Source organism: Mus caroli, unplaced genomic scaffold, assembly GCF_978045245.1.
Source record: "Mus caroli unplaced genomic scaffold, Mus_caroli_1 scaffold_8, whole genome shotgun sequence".
NCBI lineage: Eukaryota > Metazoa > Chordata > Mammalia > Rodentia > Muridae > Mus > Mus caroli.
In genome coordinates this window covers 112,139,202-112,163,920 of record NW_028227263.1, presented here as the reverse complement: position 1 = coordinate 112,163,920, position 24,719 = coordinate 112,139,202, and the positions used below count along the sequence as shown (strand labels likewise).

The following is a 24,719-nucleotide window of genomic DNA, read 5'->3' as shown; positions in this document are numbered from 1 at the left end:
GAGCCTGGTCTGAAACCAGAAGAAACTTGCTTTAACCTCTCAGTTTTGCATTTGGTTAGGGGCTAAGAATCAGAATTCTGAATCCCTGTAGCCCAGAGGGGATCTGCAGAAGTAATGAAAACACCCAAATGCAGTAATAAGAGCAGGATTGTGACCCAGTGCCTCCCACTGATGGATGCTCCTTCCTCGATTTGACCCACAAGAACCAAGGAAGGAAACTGCCCCCCCCCCCCAACCCTCTCTGCCAGAAGTCAAGTGTGGGAATCTGGCTGCAGCTTCTGCACAGGACGGAGCCTCAGTCTTTTGCTTTATAGCGTTCTTTATGGCATGAACCGGGAACGCGGTGTGTTCACACAAACACAGAACAATTGTACATCAGCATCTTTACAATATTAAAGGAGTCATATACAAGTCTACAGGCGTTATACACAAGGGGGGTGCCGGCCAGGGCACCCCATCTGTCAGTTCTTTGCGGTTCCTCCACTTGGGAGGAGCTAGGGGAGATGTGGCAAGGCCAGGGTATCCATCTTTTGGCCCTGTCGTCTGGGAGAAGAGCAGATCTGTGAGGACCTCTCAGGACCAGTCCTTGTTGGAAATCTGGGGTTAAGAGCACTAGGTAAGCTTGGGTCTGGGTCTTACAGACAGGCTAGTTTAGGGCATTTCATTAACACTTGGTGTGCATATGAATGGGGAAACTGGCGCTAGGGTGGAGGGTGGTTCCCTGAGCTGGGGACCCAGAGAGTGATGCTGACAGATGGGTCCCTTGGTAGAAGGGCCCATTCCTGAGATAAGCTGTGGCCCACATGCTGACTGGGTGGGCGGAGACTTCTCCAAGAACCCCCAGATGTGAGCACAGTCAGTCGGGATTGGAAGCCCCTGGGCATTAACAGGTCAGGTGTGCACCAAGTGCAGTCTGGGACACAGGTGGCAGCAGAGTATCTCAGATAAAAGTCACAGAGTCACAAAGCCCCCATTGCCCTCTTCCCCGCTGCCCTGCCCCTAGAGGACTCTGTTCCACCTCCTGTAGCACCGCCACCTCACATCTGTCCCCACAGACCCAGCTCAGCAGGCACCTGGGCCCCGAATGCCGGCAGCCCATCCTTTGCAAGGCTTGCTGAACAGTTAGACTGAGAACTGAGCACCAGGTAAAAGCAGCGATGGTCCTCGTTAGCCTTGCCGACCTGTGCAGCGAGACAGTTAGTACTGTTTTAAATACTGTAGAAAAATATGTCTGCCAAGTGTGGAGGAGAAACAGCTGCTCTGGAGTGACTGGCCCAGCAGAGGACGCTGTACCAGGCCGAGGAGCAGGAGGGCCCGGAGGCTGGCAGCACAGTTGCAGCAGGAGCAGCAGCATCCCCTGGTCACATCAACAGTCCTTCCGTGGACACGCCTCTGCACCTGGCATTCCCAGGGGTGAGCACAGACCCTCCGATCCCGCCCTCAGTCTTGTGCCCACTGTGAAGCACAAACAGGCAGAACTCCTCAGCGTTATTTCCATGTCCCTGGGGTTGCCCCAGGACTGAGGGGTCTTAGGTGGGCACCGAGGCAGCGCCTAGTCCAGGGGCTCCTGCTTTATCCGGACAGCAGTTGGGGTGGGCTGTGGTCGCCGCTCTTCCCGGCAAAGAACATATTCGCTGAACTGGGAAGAGTCCACACCACCCCCGCAGGAGGCGGCCACGCTGAACCCTCTCTGAAACAGCCTTTCTAGGACCTGCGGGGGAAGAATAAGAGGTCAGCAGTTGCCCAGCCGCCAGAGTTTGCCTGGCCTGGTGGGCAGTTGGGCGCCAGACAGAGCAAGCTACCTTCTGATGAGTCCCAGTGACAAAGTCCCTAGCTGTACCACCAGCTGGATTCTACCCTAGGAGGGACAGGCGCAGTAAGGCCCAGGGGCCCCTCAACTTATCCACCCAGCATGGGACTCTGATATTCCACCCAGGCTACTCCCCACAACCCTGGGGGTGGGGGTGGGGGGTGCACAACAGAGAAGTACATAAGGCAAAGGGGTTATCTAGGGTGTGTCCCACCCCATCTTCACACACACATAGCCCCAGGCGTCCCCTCTCTCTATCTCCTGCTCCATAATGGACAGCCCCTGCCCCCTAGCCTCAGGGTAACCACCTGCTTCCTGGATCTGAGTCCCAGATGGTTTGAAGCCTGAGGGCTCATCAGCTCAAAGGACTTCTAGGTGGAGGGAAAGAGGGGGAGCCCTCTCGGAGTACGCATCTCTGTGGGCCTACATGGCCCCCTGAATTAATGTCTCTGGGAAGGTGGGGCTGGTCTTATATTGGTGTCCCGTAACTAGTCAACTCTTACCGGTAGCCTTCAGGAAGTGGGGAGGGGGCTTTCCCTAAAGGGTCTTTTCCGTCCTCACCCCCAAATTCTAAGTCCGGAAAACGCTTTCAGAAACAGGGTTATCACGTCATTTTGGTTTCCAAGTTCTGCTTCTCCTCCTCCCTGGCAGAGCCGGTTCAGAGATTCTCTGAACAGGAGGATGTGGGGGTTGCAACCTGGAACCCCAGGACTTGGGAGGCTGAGGCAGGAGGAGCTCAAATTTGCACCTGGCCCGGGTTACACTTAAGACCCAGAAAGACAGAGAAGTCTCAGAAAGAAAGAAGAGCTCTGGGCGGCTGTAGCCAGCCAGTGGCCCTGGGGCCAGCCTCATAGGAAGGCTCCCTGCCTTTCCTGGTGCCTGGGTTTAATTTGAATCCAAAGTCAGCCTCTGCATGCTAAATGAAGCATGTTCTGTTGAAAATACTCTGGGCCATTTTTTTTTTTTATATAGAACATCCTTTTAGGGGAAAAAGAAAAGTACAGATCAATTTTTTTAAGTCCAGCCCCCAGGCACGATCATTTAATTATGAGCAAGGCATAAATTATGCATTGACACATTGTTGCCTTTTCTGTGTGGGTTTCCTCCATTCCATTCTGGGACTGTCTCTCTTGCTCTCTCTCTCTCCCCCCCACAGCCATCCCGGGATCCCTTGGGGTGGCAGCCCAGGGCCCTCACCTGCACTGAGTTGAGTCTACAGTAGCCGTTGAGAGGGAAACGGATGACGTGCGTGGGGTCCTGGTTCCAGCCAGCATTGACAGAGTTGCACATGACGTCTCCAGTCTCCGGGAAGACCTCCTCAATGAGGGCCTTCTCACCACTGAGCGCGATCCGTTCACCCAAGTCAGGGGTGACCCGCACCACCAGGCAGTCGCAGGCCCGGCTGCGACGTCGTTGCTCTTGGTCTTGCTGCCAGCGCTCCAGCTCACGCACCATGGGCTGCAGCTGGTAGTACCTCGCCTCCTCATACAGCAGGTTGAAGTCCTGTCAGCAAACACAGAGTGTCAGGGAAGCAGGCAGCAGTCCCTCTTGGTGACTCATCCCGTCCCCAGTGGGGCCCCTTCCCTCTACACAGACGTCATAACTCCCAGGACACAATGTGGACGAGGGTGGGCGTGTGCACTGTAGAGGTAACAACTCCAACTCCAATGGCTGCCCCCCAAACATAAAGAATATTAACATAAAGAACATAAAGAGAAGGCTGGGGTGCATCTGTTGAGACTCTCTTCCCGGATCTTCACATGGATGGCAAAGAGAGATGTCACAGAAAGACGTAGAAGCTGCTGGGCAGTGGTGGCACACGCTTTTAATCCCAGTACTTGGGAGGCAGAGCAGGCAGATCTGTGAGTTCGAGGCCAGCCTGGTCTTACACAGTGAGTTCCAGGGTAACTATGGTCACAAGGAGAAACCCTGTCTCTGATAATAAACAAAAAAAAAGAAAGGAGAGAGAGAGAGAGAGAGAGAGAGAGAGAGAGAGAGAGAGAGAGAGAGAGAGAGAGAGAAACAGAGAGGGGGAGGGGGGAGGGAAGGAGGGAGGGAGGGAGGGAGGGAGGGAGGGAGGGAGGGAGGGAGGGAGGGAGAAGGCAGAAGGAGCTGGAAGCTAAGCCAGAGGGGCGGGAGTCAGGCATAAGCTGCTCTCCTGAAAAATCTACTCAGAGAACAGACATCAACCTGGCTTGAGGCCACTGTGCCCTTGCCCAGCTCCCAGGCAGACCTTCATGGAATCTATTTCAGCCATAAGGCCTATGAGCCTGATACTGGCCTGCCCTGGGCCAGCTTCCCTCTTTACAATGAATATAAACACTGGACCCTGGGAAGCACTGTGAGGAATAAAGGACAGAAGATCTGCTGAGTTCTTGTCCCTGACCCAACAGGGAGAGAACACAACAAGGTCCCCGGGACCTGTTACTCCTCACCAAGCAGCCCACTCACAACCACTGTCCCTCAGACCCTGATACCAGCCCTGTGCCCACCAGTGCCAGCCCCAGTTTTAAATGGCCTGTGCCCATGGTTCATGGGGCAGGCTTAGTGCATAGACACATGGTGACCCTGAGGCTCCTGAAGGAGGGGCAGGGAAGGCCAGCTCTCAAAGCACAGCTCAGCCTGGAAGCCCAAGGTGCTGCTGTTTGTTGGCCCCAAAGGCCCAGACTCCTAACCTATCTTCCAAGCCCATCACGAGCTGTGACCCCTGCCTGCTTTCCATAGACCCCTCCACCCCAGGTTTCTGCTCTTTTGGCTCTCAGCAGTTCCTAGAGTTTCCTGTGACATCTTTACACCCAATCTTTCTCCACAGCCTAGAATGTTTTACTTAACTGATTTAGGGCTCAAACTACTAGCTGGGCACACCCTCCTGGCCTGATAAACCACACTCTCAGCCTTTGTGCCCTCTTCTACACGTTAGTCTCTGCCTTGCCCCCAGCAAACCAGAAACAAGGTGACATATGTAATCCAGCCTCCCGTCCCCGCCCCTGTTCCCTGCTTCACTCACACAAGAGCCAGCATGATCCAGTTTGCAAACCTGATCTTTCTTTCCCTACTCTCAGCGGTGCCAAATGCTGAACCACCCACCAAGATCCAGGTATCACAGCAGCCTCCCCTTCCCTTCCTGGTCCTCAAGCCCCAGGCTCCAGACCTCCTCTCCAGAGCCATTCCAGACCCTCACCAGGCTCCTCACACTAGCTCCAGTCATTCTTCCTCCAGCCCCTAGAGCAACACTGTTTCTTTCAAACCCAGCCAGACCAGGTTTTACCATCATTTGACTAGTACTTTGGGGTTTTTTGTTTATTTGTTTTTGTTTCTTTGTTTTGAGAACTGGTCTCACTATGCAGTTCTGGCTGGCCTGGAACTCCCTATGTAGACCAGGCTGGCTTCAAACTCACAAAGACCTAGCCAGGTTTTACATCCTGGGCTGAGATTGAAGGCCATCACACTTGCTGATGCCCCCCCCCCACCCCACCTCCTTTCTTGGGAGATAGTGTCTTACTCTGTAGGGCAGTCTAGCCTACAGTATTCAGCAATCCCCCTGCCTCGATCTCGGAGGGCCTGGGATAAAGGTATGATCCACCACAGCAGGCATACGCTATTTCTGAACTACCAGCCCCATGAAATTCAGACGCCACCTCTATTTTCTTGACTGGAAGGGGCAAAGCCTATGGCTTCCTCCTGTGTAGGTCTATTTTCAGACCAAACTCAGTTGTTGCCATTTAGTAACTAGGCTGGATGAAAAAGGGCCCTAGGGCTGCTGGTGCAGTGGTCGCTGCAGGAAGCCTCAAAGCAGGGAAGCACAAAGACAGACAGACATTTGCCAGCAAGAGCCAGGCCTGAGTTGAAGTCCTAGGATTTCAGTGGGGCTCAGCACCAAGGCAGGATGACAGGGAGCTACATCAGCCACCTAAGACAAGCTCACCCTGAGTCCTGGGAGTAATGTTTGTTTAAAGGGTGACCACCTGGGCTCTCAAGGGTTTTCCCCACTGCAGACTGCCAACAAGGAACAGACGCTAGGACCTCTAACGTCTCTATTCCAGCGCACAGCAGTCCTTAAGCCCAACAACATCAACCTGGAGTAAAGTGCCAAAGCTTAATTGTTGTTACACCCTGATAAATACGCTGAAGATGTGAGAAAGCAAAACGAGTTTAGAAAAACTGATTTAGCCCTCGGCTTCATCGGTTAACTTTTTTGCGGTTGCCATGACAACCGTGGGTCCATTTATTAAGTCACAGCGTCCCCTGTGTAATGCCACGACACAGGCACAGCGCAGGGGGTGCCGCCGGCTGCGGACTTACCTTGAAGTCATCTGGAAGCAGCAGTTTTGACGTCCGCAGGAAACTCAGGATGTAGCGGAAAATCTCCCCATCGCGGTCGATGAAATAATGTTGCTTGAGACTGTCTAGGACAATGGGCTCCGTGCCGTTGAAGAGACGGCTTATTCTGAGAGAGACAGGCAAGATGGGGCTATGGGCAGGGTAGGGGCTGTGTTTAACCTGCCCTGCCCCCAGTCCTTAGGGTCACTCAGCTGGAGTGGCAAGAGGCCATGGGTGGGTAACTTAGAGACCTTGTCAAGCCTCACAGGTCAGCACACACACACATATATGGCAGAAGGGTCATCTATACACACACACACACACACACCCCACTAGGGTCCTCGTGCCATACACTCCAGCCATATTCAGAAGCCACAGCTAAGGGACATATCCAGCTACGTCCGATGGCCCACTGATACCTACCACAGGCCCGGAAAACCGTGATAAGACACAGACAGTCACATAAACCAGCTGGTCCAAGCTGAACACACGCACACTCATGTCAGAAAGACATGCCCAACAAACCATGTATCGACCACCCAGCCCTCCAGCCCCTAGCCACACACCTCCTGCTAAAAGTATGTCAGCTAACCAAGTCTCTGGGGACACACACCTCCTCCCCTAAGCCACATCAACCAACATCACACACAAAGCCCATTCAGGTAACAGGCACAGGGTCACAGTCTCAGGCAGACCCAGGCAGTGACACTTGCCAGCTAACACAGCGACTCGGAGACATGAAGTCACAAATGCCCCATAGCTGTTCACGTGAGGACCCACAGGGAAGAGACATCAAGAGGAAGTGTATATCTGCATGTGGACTACTGCTGGCACACAAACCCCAAAGCCTGGTCATGTGGCCCAAACCTGGGTCAGGCATTCATACCCATCACAGCTTCTGCATACCAGGCAAGAGAAAGGCTGGCAGTGGGAATGAACAGAATTACCTAGAAAGACAGTGCTACAAGATGACACAGGGCCTGTGGGAAGGCCTTAGGGGAGTCCCTGATGCCTCCTCCTATCCACAGAGGAGGAACCTGGCCTTAGACCCCAGGGTAGTGCCTCCTGAAGTGGCAGCATTTGTTTTTTTGCTAAGTGTTGTGCAGGTTAAGGTATCTCAAGCTAATCTAGATAATCAGAAGCCCCTAAATGGGTTGGGAGCAGCTAAGACCCTAGCTTGGGACTTGCCCTTCAGTTGACATCGAGTGTTTCTGAGAGCACCTTGGAGAACCGGGGTAACAAGGAGATAAGGAGACTTACTAGCCTGGCCTGCACAAGCGAGATGAGTCCAATCCTTTCACTCTGCCTACACCAACAACCCCGTCTCCTTCCAAGAACCCTCTTTCTGTTCCTACAGTCACCCACTCCCTGCTTAATCCAAGTCGGCCACTCCAGTCACAGCCGTGCATACCCAGAGCATGGCAATTGCCAGGAGCTGAGAGGTTTAGACCCCCCCCTTCCTCTTCTTAGTTATTGCCAATCCACACCATCCTGTGTTCTCATGGCCCTGCCATTGCTTGTTCTCATCCTGGGGACATAGCCCAGCCTGTCCCAGGAGGGCAGTATAAATGGCAAGGCTGCCTGACGGACGGGAGTGAGCAGGTCAGAGCCTGTGGTTAGGGGTGTGGAGGCCTGAGCCTGAAGAACCAGAGGCACGACTAACAAATGTAACCTCCTCAGGGCTCCGGAGGCTGCTGGTGACAATGTCTTCCCCAGGACACAGGGAAGGGCAAATCCAAGGGTCCCTCCACACCAGGCTTGTGCTCTCTCTCTCTCTCTCTGTCTCTCTCTCTGTCTCTCTCTCTCTCTGTCTCTGGGGTATGTGACACTCCTCTGCACGTAGGCTACCCTGACCAGTCAGTCAATCAACAAGAACTCAGGATTCCACTGCCTGGTGACCCTATCCCTGCTGAAAATAAGGCCTTGAGTTCCATAGCTCACTCAAGACCTGGCCCAGAAAAACTTGAATATTCAGCTGTGGGGGTGTGAAGGGAATGGGCACCCATAATCCCGAGACACAGGTGTGACTCAGCCAGAAGATCAAGTGCCAGGGCAGGGAGCTGAGGGTCTACATCGGGCTCTAGCAAGAAAGAGGTCATAGCCACACACAAAGGTGAGTCAGCAAATTCAACACCTCAGCCTTCCTGGGAACTCTCGTGCCACCCTTCCCCGGCCGAGTTCAAACGTTCTGTTCTGTGTGGCAAGCAAAATGCTGGGTCTGGCTGGGTTCCAATCTGCTCTGACGTCAGAGCTGGCTGAGGCTCCCGAGCGTCCTGTCGGTCTAGAGGATTCCCAGTCCACCAACAGTGCAAGGCTGGTTGGGTTCTAGGCTGTCTACTGAGCCAAGATGAGCAAGCTCTAGATCCTTCCATGGTATGGTGTCTGTTCTGGGACTAATGGCACCTCCTCTTAGGACAGAGGCCTTTGGTGGTCCCAGCAACCAACTCTTACAGAAGGCCAGGCTGCAGGAGCATTTTGGACAGTCACCATGAGGAAACCCTGAGCATCTCACAGGGTCTCGTGAGTAAGCTCCTATGTGACCTCCCGAGTTCTGTTGGTAGCTTCATATGGTGGGAACCACCCGAAATATGAGGAGCCGACTTTGGAGGTCCCCTGTGGCAGCCGGGACCTGTGTAAAGCACCATCGAGCCACTTGTCCTGACGTATAGAGGGTGCCATCATTCCCCTCCTCTCTAGTCCTTCCTTTAAAGTGCTAACTGACTTCCTGAACGGTTTAGCGCTCAGTTCTATTAGTTCTGGGTCACTTGGCCATCTTCATGCACTGCTCCCGTGCCAGCAGCAACGAGGGGACACCCAATGAACAACACACAGAGGAGGCCGTCCAAGAGTCCACTCTCAACCTCAGGCTATTGTCTCAGGCTGAACCAGAGGAAGCTCCCAGCACCAGGCCCACAGGATCTAAGGCACCTCGATCAGCTAAGAGCTGGAGATTGGGGTGCAAGGATATGAGCTTGGGGATCCTTGGGTCTTGCAGTGCTTCCCGGATGGGGGGAGTTGTTGGGGGTGGGAACAGTGCCAGCATCTGGAGCTGTCTCCATTGGTAACCTTAGCACTCTTACGCCTCCGTCTGCCCAGTCAGTGATACATCTTTTGCAGAATTGTAATAATCCACTTCAAAAAAATGGGGGGTGGGGTGGGAGGGGCCGGGACCATAAGTGGTGCTTCACAACAGCTGTGTAGCTCCCCGATAAACCCTTGTCTCTGCTATCGCAGAGGCCGCCCTAGTCCTCGCTCTAGGCCTCGGCTTCAGGCCTAGTGAACAGCTCTGCCGGAATCAGGTAGAGCAACAGAGTCACCCCTGCATCTGGCTCAGGTGAAGCCCACAGACTGCTACCCGCTCTGGGCACACCTGCCCTGTGGTGGGCGCCACATGTCACATCCCAGGGCCAAGTGTTCAGCTCCTCAGATGAAGACTATCACCCACTCTACAGCAGGTTGGTAAGCAAGGGCAAACCACACTGTGGAACAGGGAGGGCACATGCTTTTCAGTCCCCAAAAGCCACTACAGGGACACATGGGAAGGGAGGATTCCCCTCCCTGCCCACCACATCCAGGGGGCGGCTGCTGTAGGAAAGCGAATGTCAGGTTTCGGAAAACACTCTTCCAAGAAGGTTGTGGGCAAAGATTTTTAGGGATTTCACTCACAAACATCGTCAGCCGGTTAAGGGATGATCTATCTCACACAACTCAGGAACGCCGCAGAAGGCAAAACTGAAATTAAATGAACAGAATCCATCTCGTAGCCTAGACAGGGGCTCTGCAAGCAAGCATGCAGCCAATGAGGAGTACAGCCTTCTGGCTCCTGCCCCACCAAAGCTCCAAGTTCATAAGGACCCCTGCACCTAGACTCTGGGCTGCTATTATCTGGACCACACACACAATCTCCTTCCCCTATTCCCTTCTCCAGGGGCACTCCCGTAAGGATGAAGGCCCTGCCCAGACATCTCTGCACAGCAATCCTCTAGGCTCTGAATCTACCCTGGCTGAGCATCCATCCTGGTGATGAGCCCTCAGTATCTAGGGGATTAATTAATTCCTCTTCTTACTTTAAATGTATGAAAGAGAGGTGATGCCTAGCAGGCCTGCCCTCCTGCTGGCCAATGCTGCTTGTTGCTGCACCACGCCAGGAGCAAGCAGCATGAGCCCAGCAAGCTGCAATGCAGTGTCACCTGTAGGAGATGCTCATAGAGACACAGCCCACCCCCACGCGTCTTGCTGCCGGCTGCCGTGTCAAGGTGTGTCCTTGGGAAGTAAATCCATGAGAAGTAAGAGTCATCGAGCTGCTGGTTACCAGCACCATGCCGCTAAGGGTCTCTCCTGGGCAGAGTCTGTAAGTCCTCTATCAGGGTCCCGGCTGCAGATAGCTTTGTGTACATTACAGGGTGTCGAACTCATACTGCATTCTACATGTTGAAAATATCCCCGACTGTCCTGCCATTGCTAATTCATCGCCACGCCCTCCAGCTCCAAAAGAAAGCCCGCTCCTAGCACTTAGGATCAAATGGTGGCCGCCCAGACAAAGGAGGGTACAATTGCAGCTGACACTCTATGCTTTTCCCCAAGGGTAAGAACTGGAAATAGGAACGACCATGTCCACCCACACCTGACTCCTGGGTGTCACTTTGTTAAGACTCCCCAGCCAGCTGCTGGCCAGGCTCATGTGAGACTGGATCTGACATAGAGGTCAGGAACTCCATGTTATGCCACAAAGGCTATCAGCGTAGGGTCAAAAGCCACTGTCAGAAGTGGCCTTCCACAAGCAAGCAGTCTCTCAAACAGTCAAGAGCATCAGGGAACGACAGGCCTTGGTATCATACCCTAATGGTATCCTATGGACACCTGGGCTTCACACTGCCCGACACTGAGAGCAGAGATCTTACCTGGAGTCAGGGTACTTGGTGAGTGTGGCCAGGCTGCTCGTATACATGTGACCTCCCACATCGATGTGCACAGGTGCATTGGCTTTGGTGAGCTGAGCTGGCAGTGGGATCCCCTGGGCAGCCAGGGGAGACACAGGCGACCGGGTGAGTGACAGCCGGGACATATTTCCTCCCTCCTAGAGATGGAAATACATAGGAAAACAAGGGTTCCTAAACAGCCTTTATTTCGAAATGTGATCAAATATTTAATCAGATCACTTCTTCTGGTGCCTGATCACATATTCAGCTGACAAATTATGGCCACCACTGTAATTAAGTGTGTTTGCATCATTTTCTTCAAAGTACTGGGGGTGGGAGGAGGATGCTTATTAGCAATAAGAAATCAAGAAAAAAAATTTTTTTTCAAGGTGTCAGCCTCCAGGGGCATAAAACAAACTGCAAAATTCTAATTAAAGGTCGCGGGCTTATGTGTTAGATGTGAAATATCCCCTGACAAACGAATCACCAATTTGTGAATTGGGATTCAGGGGTTTTTTGCAAGTTTGTCTCAGTAACGAGACACCTCTAAATTAGTGACTTCCTTAGCACCTAAGGCGCTGAGCTTTATACATGTAGTAAATTTCACATCAAATTAAGAGCATTTTCGTTTTAAAAAAAAATACATAATCATACAGACAGTCAATACCCATCTCTTGTGTACTGAGTCTCAGAAGACCTGCAGCTAGTGAGCAGGTACCCAAAAAAGAGCAAAGAGGGGCCAAGGGGCCAACCCAGCCCACCACGCAAGCTCACCGCCGTGCCGCTGCTGCCGTGTGCGTTAAGCGAGGACCCGCTCGGCCGCTCCTTGCGGTGAGGCATCTAGGCTTCCATCCCTGCCCAGAGTATCTGTAGGAAGCAGTGACTTATTTCTCAGCCGCCACCAATGAGTTCTACAAAGATGCTGCCTGGGACCCCATGTATATATACCAAGCAGCTTCCCCAGATCCCACCAACATCCCCAAAGCAGGCCTTCAGGCCCCAGTATAACCTCTCTCTCTCTCTCTCTCTCTCTCTCTCTCTCTCTCTCTCACACACACACACACACACACACACACACACACACACACACACACACACGTTTTCTAGGCAGTTCCATGTCTGCTAATTTGGCTAATGACAGCCTAAAACATATGCTCGCCATTATTGCCCTGCAATGTTTCAGAACAAATCTGATTTCTTTGGTATTTTGACTTAGAGCCGTGTTACCAAGCGTGTCTCCTCTTGCATCAGTGGAGAGAACCTTGGGGCGGGGGTGGGGGTGGGGTGGGGGGGTGCCGCTCCCCTCAGTTGGCTGGGGAGCCTAGGATCTCTCACCACCCAGTGAAGATGCAGTTTGTATAGGACACCTCTTTCCACAGAAGCCAGGGCACAGAGATGCAGAAGCATCACTGGGAAGCCACCAGTCACCTAGAGCTTCCACAGCAGACAGGACCTGTCTTTGTTTGCCTACTCTGCACCTCCCTGCTTCTCCAATAGACCCCCAGAATGGTGCTGCCTGGGCCTAATGTATTCCAGACCCCCTCAGGATCACAGGCCCTTGAGGCATTGAGAGCTGGCCAGACAGCAATCAGCAAATGGGCTTTCTCCCCTCCTCCCCAGAGCTACTCAGAGACTTTCCTATGTGCCACAGACACCTGAAATAAAATTGTGCCTCAGTCCCCAGAAGCTACCCTGGGGGCTTTTCAGGGGGCCCCTGAAGAAGGGGTGGGGAAGGGCAGGTTTCTAGCTACCCCTTCCACTCGCTCCGGGTTGTCTCCAAGGGCAATAGAGGAACACACACACACACACACACTGACACACAGACACACACACTGACACACAGACACACAAGCACACACACAGACAGACATACACACACACACAGACATACACACAGACACACACACTGACACACAGACACAGACACACACACAGACACAGACATACACACACACACAGACATACACTACACACACACTGACACACAGACACATACACAGACACACACACTGACACACAGACACAGACACACACACAGACATACACACACACACAGACATACACTACACACACACAGACATACAGACACAGACACACACACACACACACACACACACACACACACACACACACACACACGGAAAGGGGAGGAGGGGGAATTCCACAAACATAACCTGGACTTCTCTGACACAGATTTAACCCTTATGTGTCAAAACTACATGATATCCTGGGTACCCACATGGTGCTTTTTCTGTTAAACTTCTAGATCTCTGTCTTAACACTCAGCAGGCGATGATAAAACATGGTCTGAGGTACATAGACTGAAACGATTCAATGGAAGGTAAGTGTCTCCCCTCCTATGATTTGCTTCACATCTCCACTGCCCTGGGAAGTTCTCTGACCTGAGACTGTTTGGGGGTGAGGGAGGGTGTTCTATCCTCCTGGAAGAGTTGGGTGACTGTTCAGTCCCCTGCTTTGGACATCCCAGGTCATTTACCTCAAGGAAGTTTTTGAAAAACCAAAGCGAACCCAAGGGATGGGTTATCCAGTCCTGGGAGGGGGGTGGGGGAGAGGATGGCCATAAAGGAACACACACTGAAGGTCAACAGAGATAGAAGAATTCCCACCCAAATTCTACCAAAGCACGTTTTCCCACTACCAGGACCCAACTCAGATGTGACAAGTAGCATCAAGCGCCCATCTCCCAAGCTGCCCCAGCTTGCTCTCAGCCTTTTTCTCACAACACAAACCAGAAACTCACCATTGGAAGCCCCAGGCCTTAAGCCTTGACCCGAATCTCCACTGCTCCCTCTGTCAAACGCATCTGTGGTGGACCACGACCCTTCTTCCCAGAACACTGCTGAGATCACAAACATAGAAGTGCAATTGATAAGAGACACAAGTTCCCTGCACCAAACACCAGGACCCAGACGCGGCTGAGGCTTGGCCAAGCCGCCTGTTGCAGGGACCTCAGCGGGTTTGCAAACTGGCCCAGCATTGACCCGCTTCTCCAAGCTGTGGTGGGAGACCCCGGTCCCGCGCCCACCCGCAGCCGAGCCCCGCCCGCCCGAGCAGAGGGAAGTGAGCAGAATGCCACGCTCATTTACACACAAAATGATTTTGTGTCCCATTGTGCTCGCAGTTGTTCAGCTCTCTGGGGGTGATTAAACTGGCTGAGCTGCGGCAGCTTGAGACGATTTCACTAAATCGCTTCTTCGTGAAGTCGCTTCTTTTGCTAAGCTGTTATCTTAACCATAAAAGGTAAACAGAAGGCGCCTCTCCAGTTCCCTTCAGCTCTTACGCCCTGGGCGCTTGCCCGAGGCAGCAGTGCCAGGGGCCTGCAGGACCGTCCAGGGGTGGAACGGGAGGGCCGCAGCGGGCCACCTGGTGCGCGCCAGCGGGGCCGCAAAGCCAGTCGGCCGGTGTGAACTTCGGGGCTACAGGATCCGCTGGGCCGAACCTCCGGCCCCGCGGGCGGGGTGGCCAAGGTACCCGAAGGGCCCAGCGAAGAAGGGGTGGGAGTGCGGTGGGGGGCGGAGACAAAGTTAAATCAAGAGGCAGACACTTCAAGACCACAGATGGGAAGCTCGCCTAATTAAGGACGTAAAAGCGCTTTTGTTCTCAAAGTTTATTGTTGCCGGGATTTAAAAAAAATTAATTGAAACTAATGCTGTTATTCACTCGCGCAGTTAAATTCCTTCATGCACATTTGAGACACGGAGTGAAAACTTGAAGGTTTATCTTTCTACAGTCGGGGGCTTCTCGAGGGAGGGTAGAGAGGTGCTACTTGACGCGGGAGTGGGAGAATGAGGGTGTTCGCATCCAGATGAGGGGGTGCGTGTGGGCAGTGGAGATCTAGAGACCGAGGTCCGGTCTTGGGGCGGCGCGTTCCCCGCCCCACATCCTTCCTGAGCTTGGAACCACCACCAGTGCGTCTAGCATGAGACTCGTAGGGTGGGCGTCAGAGAACGCACATCTGTCCCGTTAGAGACTTTTCTTTTCTATAAATTGGGCGCCAACCCGGTCCTGTGAGCCCCGAAAGCCCAGCTGCATGGAGCGGGTTTCAGACTCAGGAAAGTCATCAGCTCTGCAGGGCACTCGAGCCCATACTGGAACCAGAGTGCGGAGGACCTGGACTCATATACCGCACAGCAGGATGATCAGAGCCCGGCCGAGTGGGGAGGGTCCACCCGCGGCTAGGACCAGCCCACGTGGGCACCCCCCGCCCCGTGCGCGCCAGGCCTTTGTGCTGGGCGCCCCCACGCCGCCAGCCCCTGCGCTCAGCAGAGGGACAAAGCAGCCCGCCCGCCCCCCCCACCCCCAAGCCTAGGTCCCGGCCCGGGGCCGAGTGACTTTCTCGGAATTGCAGCCACTTTGGGAACCAGGGGTGTGCGGCACTGAGCGGTGGCCGCCCGTGCTGGGCTTACCTCGGAGCCGGAGCAGTGGATCGGGCACCGGCGCAGCCCCCGCCCCCCGCAGCCGCCGGTGTCGGGCGCCCGGCGCAGCCCCGTCGCCTAGCGCTCGATGCGCGCGGGTCGCTCCGGTCTCGTCCTGGAGTTACTTTCTCTCTCGCCCCCAACCCTCCCCCCCCCCCACCCCTCCCGCCCCGGCCCCCGCTCCGCGCGGCCCCTCGCGGCGCGCCGCGCCGGGGCCTCCCCTCCCCGCCCTCCCCTCGCCTCCTCCCTCTTCGCCGCGGCCGCCGCCGCCTCCTCTTCGCGCGGCTCTCCGGCTGCCCTCCCGCCGCTCCCACCTCTTCTCCTCCCTCTCTCTCCAGCGGCCTCCCCCGATGGCTGGAGGGGAGAAAACAGCCCCCCAAAACCAGCCGGTAGCCTGTGCGCCTCGCCGCGGCCCAGCCCGGATTGCAAAGGGCAGCGATCCGGTTCCAAATTACCCCGGCGCGGCGAGCGCGAGCGGGCGCGCGCGGGCGACTCCTGGCTCGGGGCTCGGCTGCGCCTCAGGGCAGAGGATTAGAGTCGCAATTAGCTCCGCGCGCCCGCGCCTGCCGCGCTCCGCGACAAAAAAATGCACCGTTCCCCACCGCCACCACTTCCTTCCCACCTCGCGATCCCCACCCGTGGGTCCCGGAGCCCCGTGCCTGGGTGCCAGGGGGCTCGACCAGTACCCTTCCGGGAGCGCTGCGCCCGAGCCCCGCGCCCTCTGCGCCCCAGCCCCCCGCCGTCCGGCCACGCGGCGCCCGGGCCTCCTCCGGGCTCGAGGAGGGGGCGGGGGAGAGGCTGATTTTAATCATTGTCATTTCATCTGATGTAATATTTCCCCGGGCGCTTTCAGCTGGGCATAAATTTTCGACTCCCAAATAAGTAACACAGGGCACGTTTCTCACATTTCTCGACTCCTCGGTTACAAAGAGGAGAGAAGCAGCCGCCGCCGCGGCGCCCCGGGGCTGAGGGCGGGACTTGGTGTGGGGAGGGGAGAGAAACTGGGCTGCCAGGCGGCTTACCTCCCTCTCTCCCTCCCTCTCTCCCCGGGTCTCGGCCCCGGCTGCCCCTCTCCCGGGGAGCAGCGCCGGCCGTGACGTCTGCGGACACGCGGTGGCCACCGCGGGGGAGGGGAGCGCGGGGCACCCGGCCCGTCGCCTGCGGCCACTCGCGCCATTTCCTGGACGAGCGCGGCGCGATGGAGACGGCGGCGGCCAAAGGTCCCTGCGGCGCGGAGGCCTGCACCCAGAATGCCCCTAGCTGCTCCCCGGCTGCCCCTTCCTCCTCCTCCTCCTTCCCTTGCGCCCCGCCCGTCCCTCCTCCTCGACCATTTCCCGGCTCCTAGGAAACGGATCGCGGCCGGTGCGCTTTGCCCAGACTGCGCCCCCGCCTGGTTCCCGGGACTCCCGGGCCAAAGCCAGGCTTTCGGCTAGGAAGGCGGGTGCGCTTCGGCCGGGAGCGGCGGCGCGGGCCCCACTTCACTGACTCCGGCCGGGCCTGGGCGCCCTCTACTGGCCAAACTCCTGGGGGTGCTCTCGAGGCCAGACGGGAACACTGGAGAAAGATGATGGGGGTGGGGGCTTGGGGAGGGGATCCAGTCTCCCCTTATTCAGGGGACCTCTAGTGCGGAGAGAGCATCCGTCCGCGCGTCTGTAACTTCACGCGGGAATAAGAAACTTTCCTCCTGAGGGAGTTATTTATTTATTTATTTATTATCTCAAACTACTGGAGAAGGGGGAAATTTTCTCATTAAAGTTACATCCCCGCAGTTAGTTCAATTACTTGATATATGCAGAAGATGTTGTAAATTTATAGATTTAAATAGCTTACAAAGATGCCGCAGGCCCCATCAGTTAATTTCCTTAATTTATGGATTTTAAGCTGCTCCTAGAACAGAAAGGGGCCGGCGAAGTAGGTCAGGGATCTGTACTGTGGGGACCCATGGTTGCCCACGTTTGTTTCCCAGGCTCTGAAATCACCCTGGACTCGCTCCCAGCTTTGCTTAAACAGTGCTACTGGCGAGCATGCTGGCGAGCATGCAGGTGAGGGAGGTCCTGTTCGGCTGGATGGTCTGCTCAGCTCTTTGCTGGCTTCCCCAGGCTTTGGACAGCTCAAGATAGTAGAACTTAGAAACAGCAACACTCCCACCCCAGTGTTGAAAAGGCTGACCCTTAGAATAAGGTGAAAAGCACTTTGCAAGAACAGTGACCTCAGTAGAGCAGGCTGCTATGTGAATGCCCTCAGCTTCAGAGAGAAAACCTTCCCTAGGCTTTGAAACGGGGAGAGCCAGGAGAGTATGCTAGGCTCACTTGAGGAGTGACCCTCTGAAAACCACTTGTCACGGCCCGATGGGCCCCAGTACCCCCTCTCTTCTTGTCACCTGCATGGCTGTGGGTGAGTCTTTGTTTTGTGTTCAATACGGGTGAATACATACATATAAATTCATACTTAAAAGATTGGAATAAACTCAACTGTTTTAGGAAGCCACATGGCAATGTGATTAGGACTGGTATTCATGATTTAACATTTCTTTTCCCTCTAGATGAAGTTTCTAAGATTCGCAAGGCACATGTCAAGGACGGGTGTATAAATGGATTTTTATTTATTCACAACTCCACGACTAATTGCTTCCCCTTGCCTCAAGGCCACGAGATTGGTTTTAATATGACACTTCAAAAGTATTCATAGAACTCCAGAGATAGCTAGTGTCATTGTTTAAGAGACAAATCTCACCGTGATACTGCTGACCCTGAAAAATAGCAGGTTTCACTTTATTTTAAATTCCCACATGTTTCTCTTTTTTTTTAAAGTTCCACTTGATACCAACTATATTAAAAATGCACAATTTAATCAGAACAAGGGCTGACCATTTTGAAGGACCTTTATTTCCTTGATGCTCCCTGTCTTTGTCTCCATCATCTATCGTCTCTCATCGAATGGCTGAGCTCTGTGTGCGTCACTAAGGGTAAGCTTCGGTCTTAGTTTTGTCTCAGGTGTTTTAAAAGTTCCTGGCTAAGGCTGGAGAGATGGCTCACTAGTTATGGCCATATGCTCCTCCTGCAGGAATTCAGTTCTCAGCACCCACACAGCAGCTTACAACTGCCTGTAACGCCAGCTTCAGAGGACCCAACATTCTTCTCTTCTGGCCTCTGAGGGCATCTGCACCCCACCCCCCACCCCCATGCATATCCAAGAATAAAATAAAGCTTTTTTTTTTCTTTTTTAAGTTTCTAGCTAAATGTCAAGTACCTCTTACACCAAGAGAAGTCGGCATAGCCCACGATAGGTGTTTAGTGGTCTGTAGTATCCAATGCAGTAGGGGTACGTTTTTAAATTGAGAATATGTAATTAGGATGGAAACACGCCGAGACATCTTGTGGACTATATCTTTCATTGCTACAGTCCAAGTGATGAAACTGGATGAATCTAGGCAGAACGTGCATCATTTAGATTTGATTAGTGCTGAAGTTGTCACAGCCTACAAGGGGATCCAGATCTGTGCTCCATTTAGGTTTCTGCTCCAGCCAGAGCAGTCCTGTTAGCTGCAGGATGCAAATCTATCTGCTAGTGGAGTGAGGAGGTTCAAGCCTGTAATCATAGCACTCGGAAGGCTGAGGGAGGCGGCTGGTGAGTTCTAGGCCAGACTGAGGCTTGAGACCCTAACTGGAACAACAACCCCCCAAACAGGCCCGTAGTTAGAAAGAGGAAATGAATCTTAAATAAGATGAGTTTGCCTATTTCAGCATTCTTAGGAATGCTAGGACTGGACAACAGATGAATAGACTGAGGGTCCTTTCATCCTGGTAGAAGAAGGGATAAGAGCATGGAGGGTAATTGGCTAGAGATGGCTCTTCTCCAGCTTGAGACTTCCAGGGTTCGAGGGGAGGGTCAGTTTAGACTTGTCTATGTTTGTATCCATCTCAAGACTAAGAGAGGTCGCCTCTATATATGACAATGGAACCAGACTGGCCCGGAGTGCACAGATTGAGTGTTCCTGGCACCGAGGAAGCAGAAGCAGAAATGGAGAATTCAAGGCTAGCCTGGGCCACAGAGTGCTAGAGGTGGTAACCCATGTTTGTAATCTCAGCACTTCAGAGGCAGAGGTAGGAGGAGGACTTCAAAGCCAGCCTCAGCTACATAGTGGGTTTAAGACCTGGTCTCAAGCCCGGCAGTGGTGGCACACACCTTTAGTCCCAGAACTTGGGAGGCAGAGGCAGACAGATTTCTGAAATTGAAGTCAGTCTGGTCTACAGAGTGAGTTTCAGGACAGCCAGAGCTACACAGAGAAACTTTGTCTCAGAAGAAAAAAAAAAAAAAAAAAAAAAAGACCTGGTCTCAAAAAGTAAATACCAAAACAAGAAAGTTTCACACCTACCTAGACACCCTTAGAAAAATTATTCCAATGACCCCTACAGCCCTCCCTGTCACACCTTACTGCCCCCAAATGGGGCAATAAGCTTTGAACAATCAGACTTACCTCCTAGGTTGGGGCCCCTTTATTGGGAGTGAAATGAATATTGGGCCAAATTGGGCTCAGTTTAGGGGGAAAGGAGAATGGTTTTGTGCTCAGGGTTGGAGTCTGTAAGAGTTTGTGAGGTGTTGCCCAAAACCCCGACCAGGTAGCAAAATAGAAGCTAAACCTGTGGAGAAAGCTTACCAAAGCCTGGCACATAGCTCATGCCTGTGCTACCAGGACTCACGAGGTTGAAGCCAGCCCGGGCTGCGTAATGAGCCCTGTCTTAAGAAACGTTTAAAACTTTAGGGCTGGAGAGATGGCTCAGCAGATAAGAGCACTGGCTGCTCTTGTAGATGGCTGGACGGAGATTGACTCCTAGTTTGACTCCTAAGGAAATCAGCAAGCACCTTCTAGGGGACTCTTGGATCCACTATCACTCAACACATACAGATGTGCGTCTTTTTATATGATGGGGGGGGGGGATGGGAGTGGGGACAAGGTCTTATACATAGCTCTGGCTGGCCTGGAACCCCCTGTGAAGCCCAAGCCCAAGCCCAAGCTACAGAAATCAAACTGCCTCTGCCTCCTAAGTACTGAGTTTAAAGGCATGCCCTACCATGCCTAGACTGATATTTAATTGTAAAGAAGTTCCTCGAGCTCAAGCCGGAGATGGCTTAACCCACCTTTCACCCACACCCTCAGGAGAAAAGGCTCAGAGGAGGGGGTGGTCAGATAGAATGTGGCTACTTCCAGGTAACCAAACCAGGCCACCTGCCCCAGGCGCTCCACCTGGGTTCTTCTCCAGGCTCATTCCAGTCTAGGGAGCTGCTTCAGTGAAGCCTACAGAACCTCCTAGCAATCCCTCCAGGCATGGGGGATGGGGCTGCTCCCTCTTAACTGAGGAAAACAGGCTAGTGGACTACTACACAGACTCTGGCTTGGCATTGGTAGGAGACCCAAGGGCCACCAAGGGTCAAGCATGTTTTGTGCAGCAAACTGGGGATGGGGGTGGGGCAGAGGTGTGTGTGTGTGTGTGTGTGTGTGTTGTGAGGCTCGATCTCTGGGATCCTGTCAGCAGACCACAGGCTCAGCACTTGGGTCCTGTTACTAAGTGCCTTTGTGTGGTTACTAGTGACCCATCTGGTCTCATAAGACACAGGGCTCTGTTGACACTTTTGCAAGAGTCCCAGGGAGTTTTTCCCAGGAAGAGTTACAGGTCACGAGGAAAGTGACCTTTGGTCTCCCAGTTCTGCCCCAGGCTCTTTTCCAGGACAAAAGCCTCTCTGGACAACCTTCTTTCTCTTCTCAGGCAATTCCTTCTCCTTGGGTTTGTTTTGGAGCTTGAGTGGGGAGCGTGTCTACCTGAGTAGCCTTGGGCATGCTCTCTCCTGTCTTCACATGTGATGTAGGAACGGTGAAAGACCTTAGCTCATGGGAAGGCTGGGAAAATCCGAGGTAAGGACAGTCAGCAAAGAGCTTGGCTCAGCCTAGGCAGAATGCTCAGGACATGATGAGTTTTTAAGTGATGATTGACAGAGAACTGGGATGTGGCTCAGTGGCTGTGTGCTTTCATTCCCAGCATCAAACGTGATGACATCGATAACCACCAGGATGGTGATGACGACGATGACGATGGTGGCAGTGGCGCTGGCAACAGCCCTTTTCAAATGACCCTTGGACCAGCTCTGACCAAGCCTGGGTTGTACTGGCATCCTTCCTGCCCACCTGGAGGAGGCATAGTGGATCATGGGAAGGTCGAGCCAGTTTGGGTAGAATAGCCCCTGGATTCTAGAGTTGGGGCTTACAGCTTTGTGACTGTATAATTAAGATGAACATGTAGACCTTAAGGGGGAGACTGCAAATTTTACCTAAGGTTTAAAGATAAAATACAGGGATTCAGAAAATGTCCTGCTTGCTTTGGGCTTTAACTTTGAGGCAAGATTAGAAAGTATCCGGGGGTTCTTTGTCCTCAGGACCCAGGAGGCAAAGGGCCGGACAGCTCCAGGAAGGAGTCCCCAAGGGCATGAAGGTCTTCGGAGTTCTTCCTTCTCCTCTTCCTCCTCCTCCTTCTTTTCCTTTTCTTCCTCCTCCTCTTCCTCCTCTTCCTCCTCCCCCGCTTCTCCTCCTCTTTTTGCTTTTCTGTCTTCTCAATAAACGCCTTTAAAGACACTGGGAGGGGTGTGGACAGCAGGAATATTCACCAAGTGCTGCATGCAGGCACTGAGGTTTCAGGGACATTTAACCAAACCATTTGTTGTTGGACTTTGTTTTATTTTGTGAGACAGGGTTTCTCTGTGTAGCCCTGACTATCCTGGAACTCCCTCTGTAGACCAGGCTGGCCTGGAGATCATGATGTCTCCGGGCCTCTGACTCCTGAGTGCTGGGATTAAAGGTTTGCGCAACACTCCCTCAGCTTAGCCCCTTTTTATATATTTTTATTATAAGTACATACAATAAACCTCAATAAAATGTACAAAAAAGGAAATACAGTCTGGTTCCTCTTCCCAGAGGGACAGTGCCAACACTTCAGTTTGCCCACCCAGCCTTTTCCTAAGTGTGTACACACAGTGTGCTCCTGGACCCTCCGTCACCCAGACTCACCCAGACGTGCACGCATGAATATGTGAGCGCATAGGTGTAGAGAATTAAAACTCGCCGGGTGGTGGTGGAGCACGCCTTTAATCCCAGCACTTGGGAGGCAGAGGCAGGCAGATTTCTGAGTTCGAGGCCAGTCTGGTCTACAAAAGTGAGTTCCAGGACAGCCAGGGCTACACAGAGAAACCCTGTCTCAAAAAACCAAAAAAAAAAAAAAAAAAAAAAAGAAAAGAAAAAGAAAAAGAAAACTCTAGGCACACTGACATGCACAAACACAGATAGACACAGAATGGCACATAGCACTCCAGTTGTACACGTGTGTAAATAATGCCCATATGCTCACACATGGGACAGACATATTTGTGAGCATGTACCCCCGTCTCTCTCTCTCTCTCTCTCTCTCTCTCTCTCTCTCTCTCTCTCTCTCTCTCACACACACACACACACACACACACTTGTGATTTTCAAATATGGAATTAAAGGCTGGAGGCATAGCTCTGGCAGAGAGAGAGCTAGCATATGTGTGGCTTGGGGTTTGAAGTCCATCCCTCAAAAATAAAATCAAATATGGGATTAAGCTATTTGTCTATCCCGAGACTATTTTTCCTCCCCGCTGTGTTGTTTTCTTGTTGCGTGCACTGCTGACCACAGAACCCAGGTCCCTTTGCCTTCTGAAGGCATTGTGTTGCGGAGCTAGACCCCCAGCGTCCTCCATCCTGTGTGCTTCAAATTGTAGAAAACAGTATCACAGATAGGCCAACAGCCCCAACCAGAATAGAACCCTAGTTAGTATTCAAAAGACTATACGACAGTATAGCATTAGTATTAGACAGTCTATAGTATTCAAAAGGCAATAAGACAGACCCATTGAAGCTGCATTCCTTACAGCTTAAGCAAGTTTAAGAATGGATTCACAAAGGCAGGGTAAAGGCTTGTTTTAGGCTTTCTCTGAGCAGCGTGGAAGTGCACCTCAGCTAGCATCATGTGTGATGCCCACTGCTTGCTTTGCTCACATCACTGGGCATGGCAGGCCCCCCTCCCTTGTCCCTGCCTTGATCCACAGGGACTCCATAGCGGCTGCTCTAAGCCCCCTCCCTCAGCTGGCACCCCTCCCCCCTCTCTTTCCTCCCCCCAGGGCCCTCCCCCCCTCTCCCTCTTTCTCTCCCTCCCTAATTTTCACCTCTCTCCTTTCCCCTCCTCCTCTACCTGTAGGGCATGCAAGCCTCTGGCAGAAACCCTGGAAGGTCAGCCAAGGAAGTACAAAAAAGAAAAAGGCATCTAGATACATTTCAAAACAGTATCTCTCTGTACATTTAAAAAAAAAAACATTGTTTTTACATTTAAGGCTCTCATCCTTTTAGAATTAACTTTCCCCTATGGTTTGAGGCCTTGAGCTAAAAAAGAAAAAAAAAATGTAATTTTCAAAACAGCTAGCCAGTCTTTTAGACAAGCTAACTGATAAAAAAATCTCTCTCTCTCTCTCTCTCTCTCTCTCTCTCTCTCTCTCTCTCTCTCTCTCTCTCTCTCTCTCTCTCTCTCTCTCAGGTGTTTGGCTGGAACTGAGGCAATGGAAGCTTTTTTTTCCTTTTCTTTACACCGGAGGAGCTGGAGAGTTCAAATACGTTGTAAAAAATTAAAACATCGATTCTTTTAGTAATTAGAACTAATTACAAACGAATCCCCCACACCCTGGCAATCTCATTTTCTTCTTCGTAGGGAAGCTGGATTCAGATGTGTAAGAGGTTAAATTATTGATTCTGATTCCCGCACCCCCCCCTCCCCCGCACCCCTCCCTGTAGTACCTAGCACTGTCTGCGCCTGCCCTTGCCACCAACGTTGGCCATGCCACTGGCTTTGTGGTGGGCAGGAAGAATTTCAGACCGGATAATCAGTGTCACTAAAGGGAAGTTTTCAAGGAATGGCGCCAACAGAGGCTGCATGTGGGGATGTGTCCTTATGCTGCAGGGCTTGTTCCTGGTGCTTGCAGACAGCAGATGAGAGGCTGCAGGCAATGAGATGCTGCAGGCCTAGCTCAGGAATGAGCTGTATGGGGCGGGGCTGGCCGTGTCACCCTCACACCAAGGAGAAATGAAGGGCTCTGGAGGCCTCCGAAATTTTGTGTTTATCATGTGGCAGGCAATAATGGAGGACTCTAAACTTGTGTGTGTGTGTGTGTGTGTTCC

The 24,719-nt window shown here is 52.9% G+C and overlaps 1 protein-coding gene across 3 annotated transcripts; it reads right to left on the bottom strand.

Moving 5' to 3' along the window:
• Positions 1 to 251: 251 nt before the first annotated feature.
• On the bottom strand, positions 252 to 16,756 carry Kctd15 (potassium channel tetramerization domain containing 15). Of its 3 annotated transcripts, none has more exons than XM_085841883.1 (7): positions 16,391 to 16,756; positions 13,811 to 13,909; positions 11,824 to 11,916; positions 11,032 to 11,207; positions 6,113 to 6,257; positions 3,008 to 3,313; positions 252 to 1,711 (listed from the first exon to the last, which is right to left on the bottom strand). In XM_085841883.1, the coding sequence occupies exons 3-7, from the start codon at positions 11,887 to 11,889 to the stop codon at positions 1,553 to 1,555; spliced, it is 852 nt and encodes a 283-aa protein (XP_085698009.1). In that variant the 5' UTR covers positions 11,890 to 11,916; positions 13,811 to 13,909; positions 16,391 to 16,756; the 3' UTR covers positions 252 to 1,552. The 3 variants fall into 3 exon arrangements, with proteins under 3 accessions (XP_085698009.1, XP_021024311.1, XP_029335039.1); XM_021168652.3 differs by lacking the exon at positions 16,391 to 16,756 and adding an exon at positions 15,477 to 15,622; XM_029479179.2 differs by lacking the exon at positions 16,391 to 16,756 and adding an exon at positions 15,477 to 15,622 and having other exon boundaries at positions 13,811 to 13,906.
• Between the last annotated feature and the right edge of the window lie 7,963 nt (positions 16,757 to 24,719).

Coding starts and splice junctions, on each gene's coding strand:
- Kctd15 (XM_085841883.1), bottom strand. CDS start 11,889: ATGCCTCACCGCAAGGAGCGGCCGAGCGGGTCCTCGCTTAACGCACAC. Junction 3,314..6,112: donor TGCTTCCAGATGACTTCAAG/GTAAGTCCGCAG, acceptor GTTTGCTGACAG/GACTTCAACCTGCTGTATGA. Junction 1,712..3,007: donor GTAGACTCAACTCAGTGCAG/GTGAGGGCCCTG, acceptor CTTCCCCCGCAG/GTCCTAGAAAGGCTGTTTCA.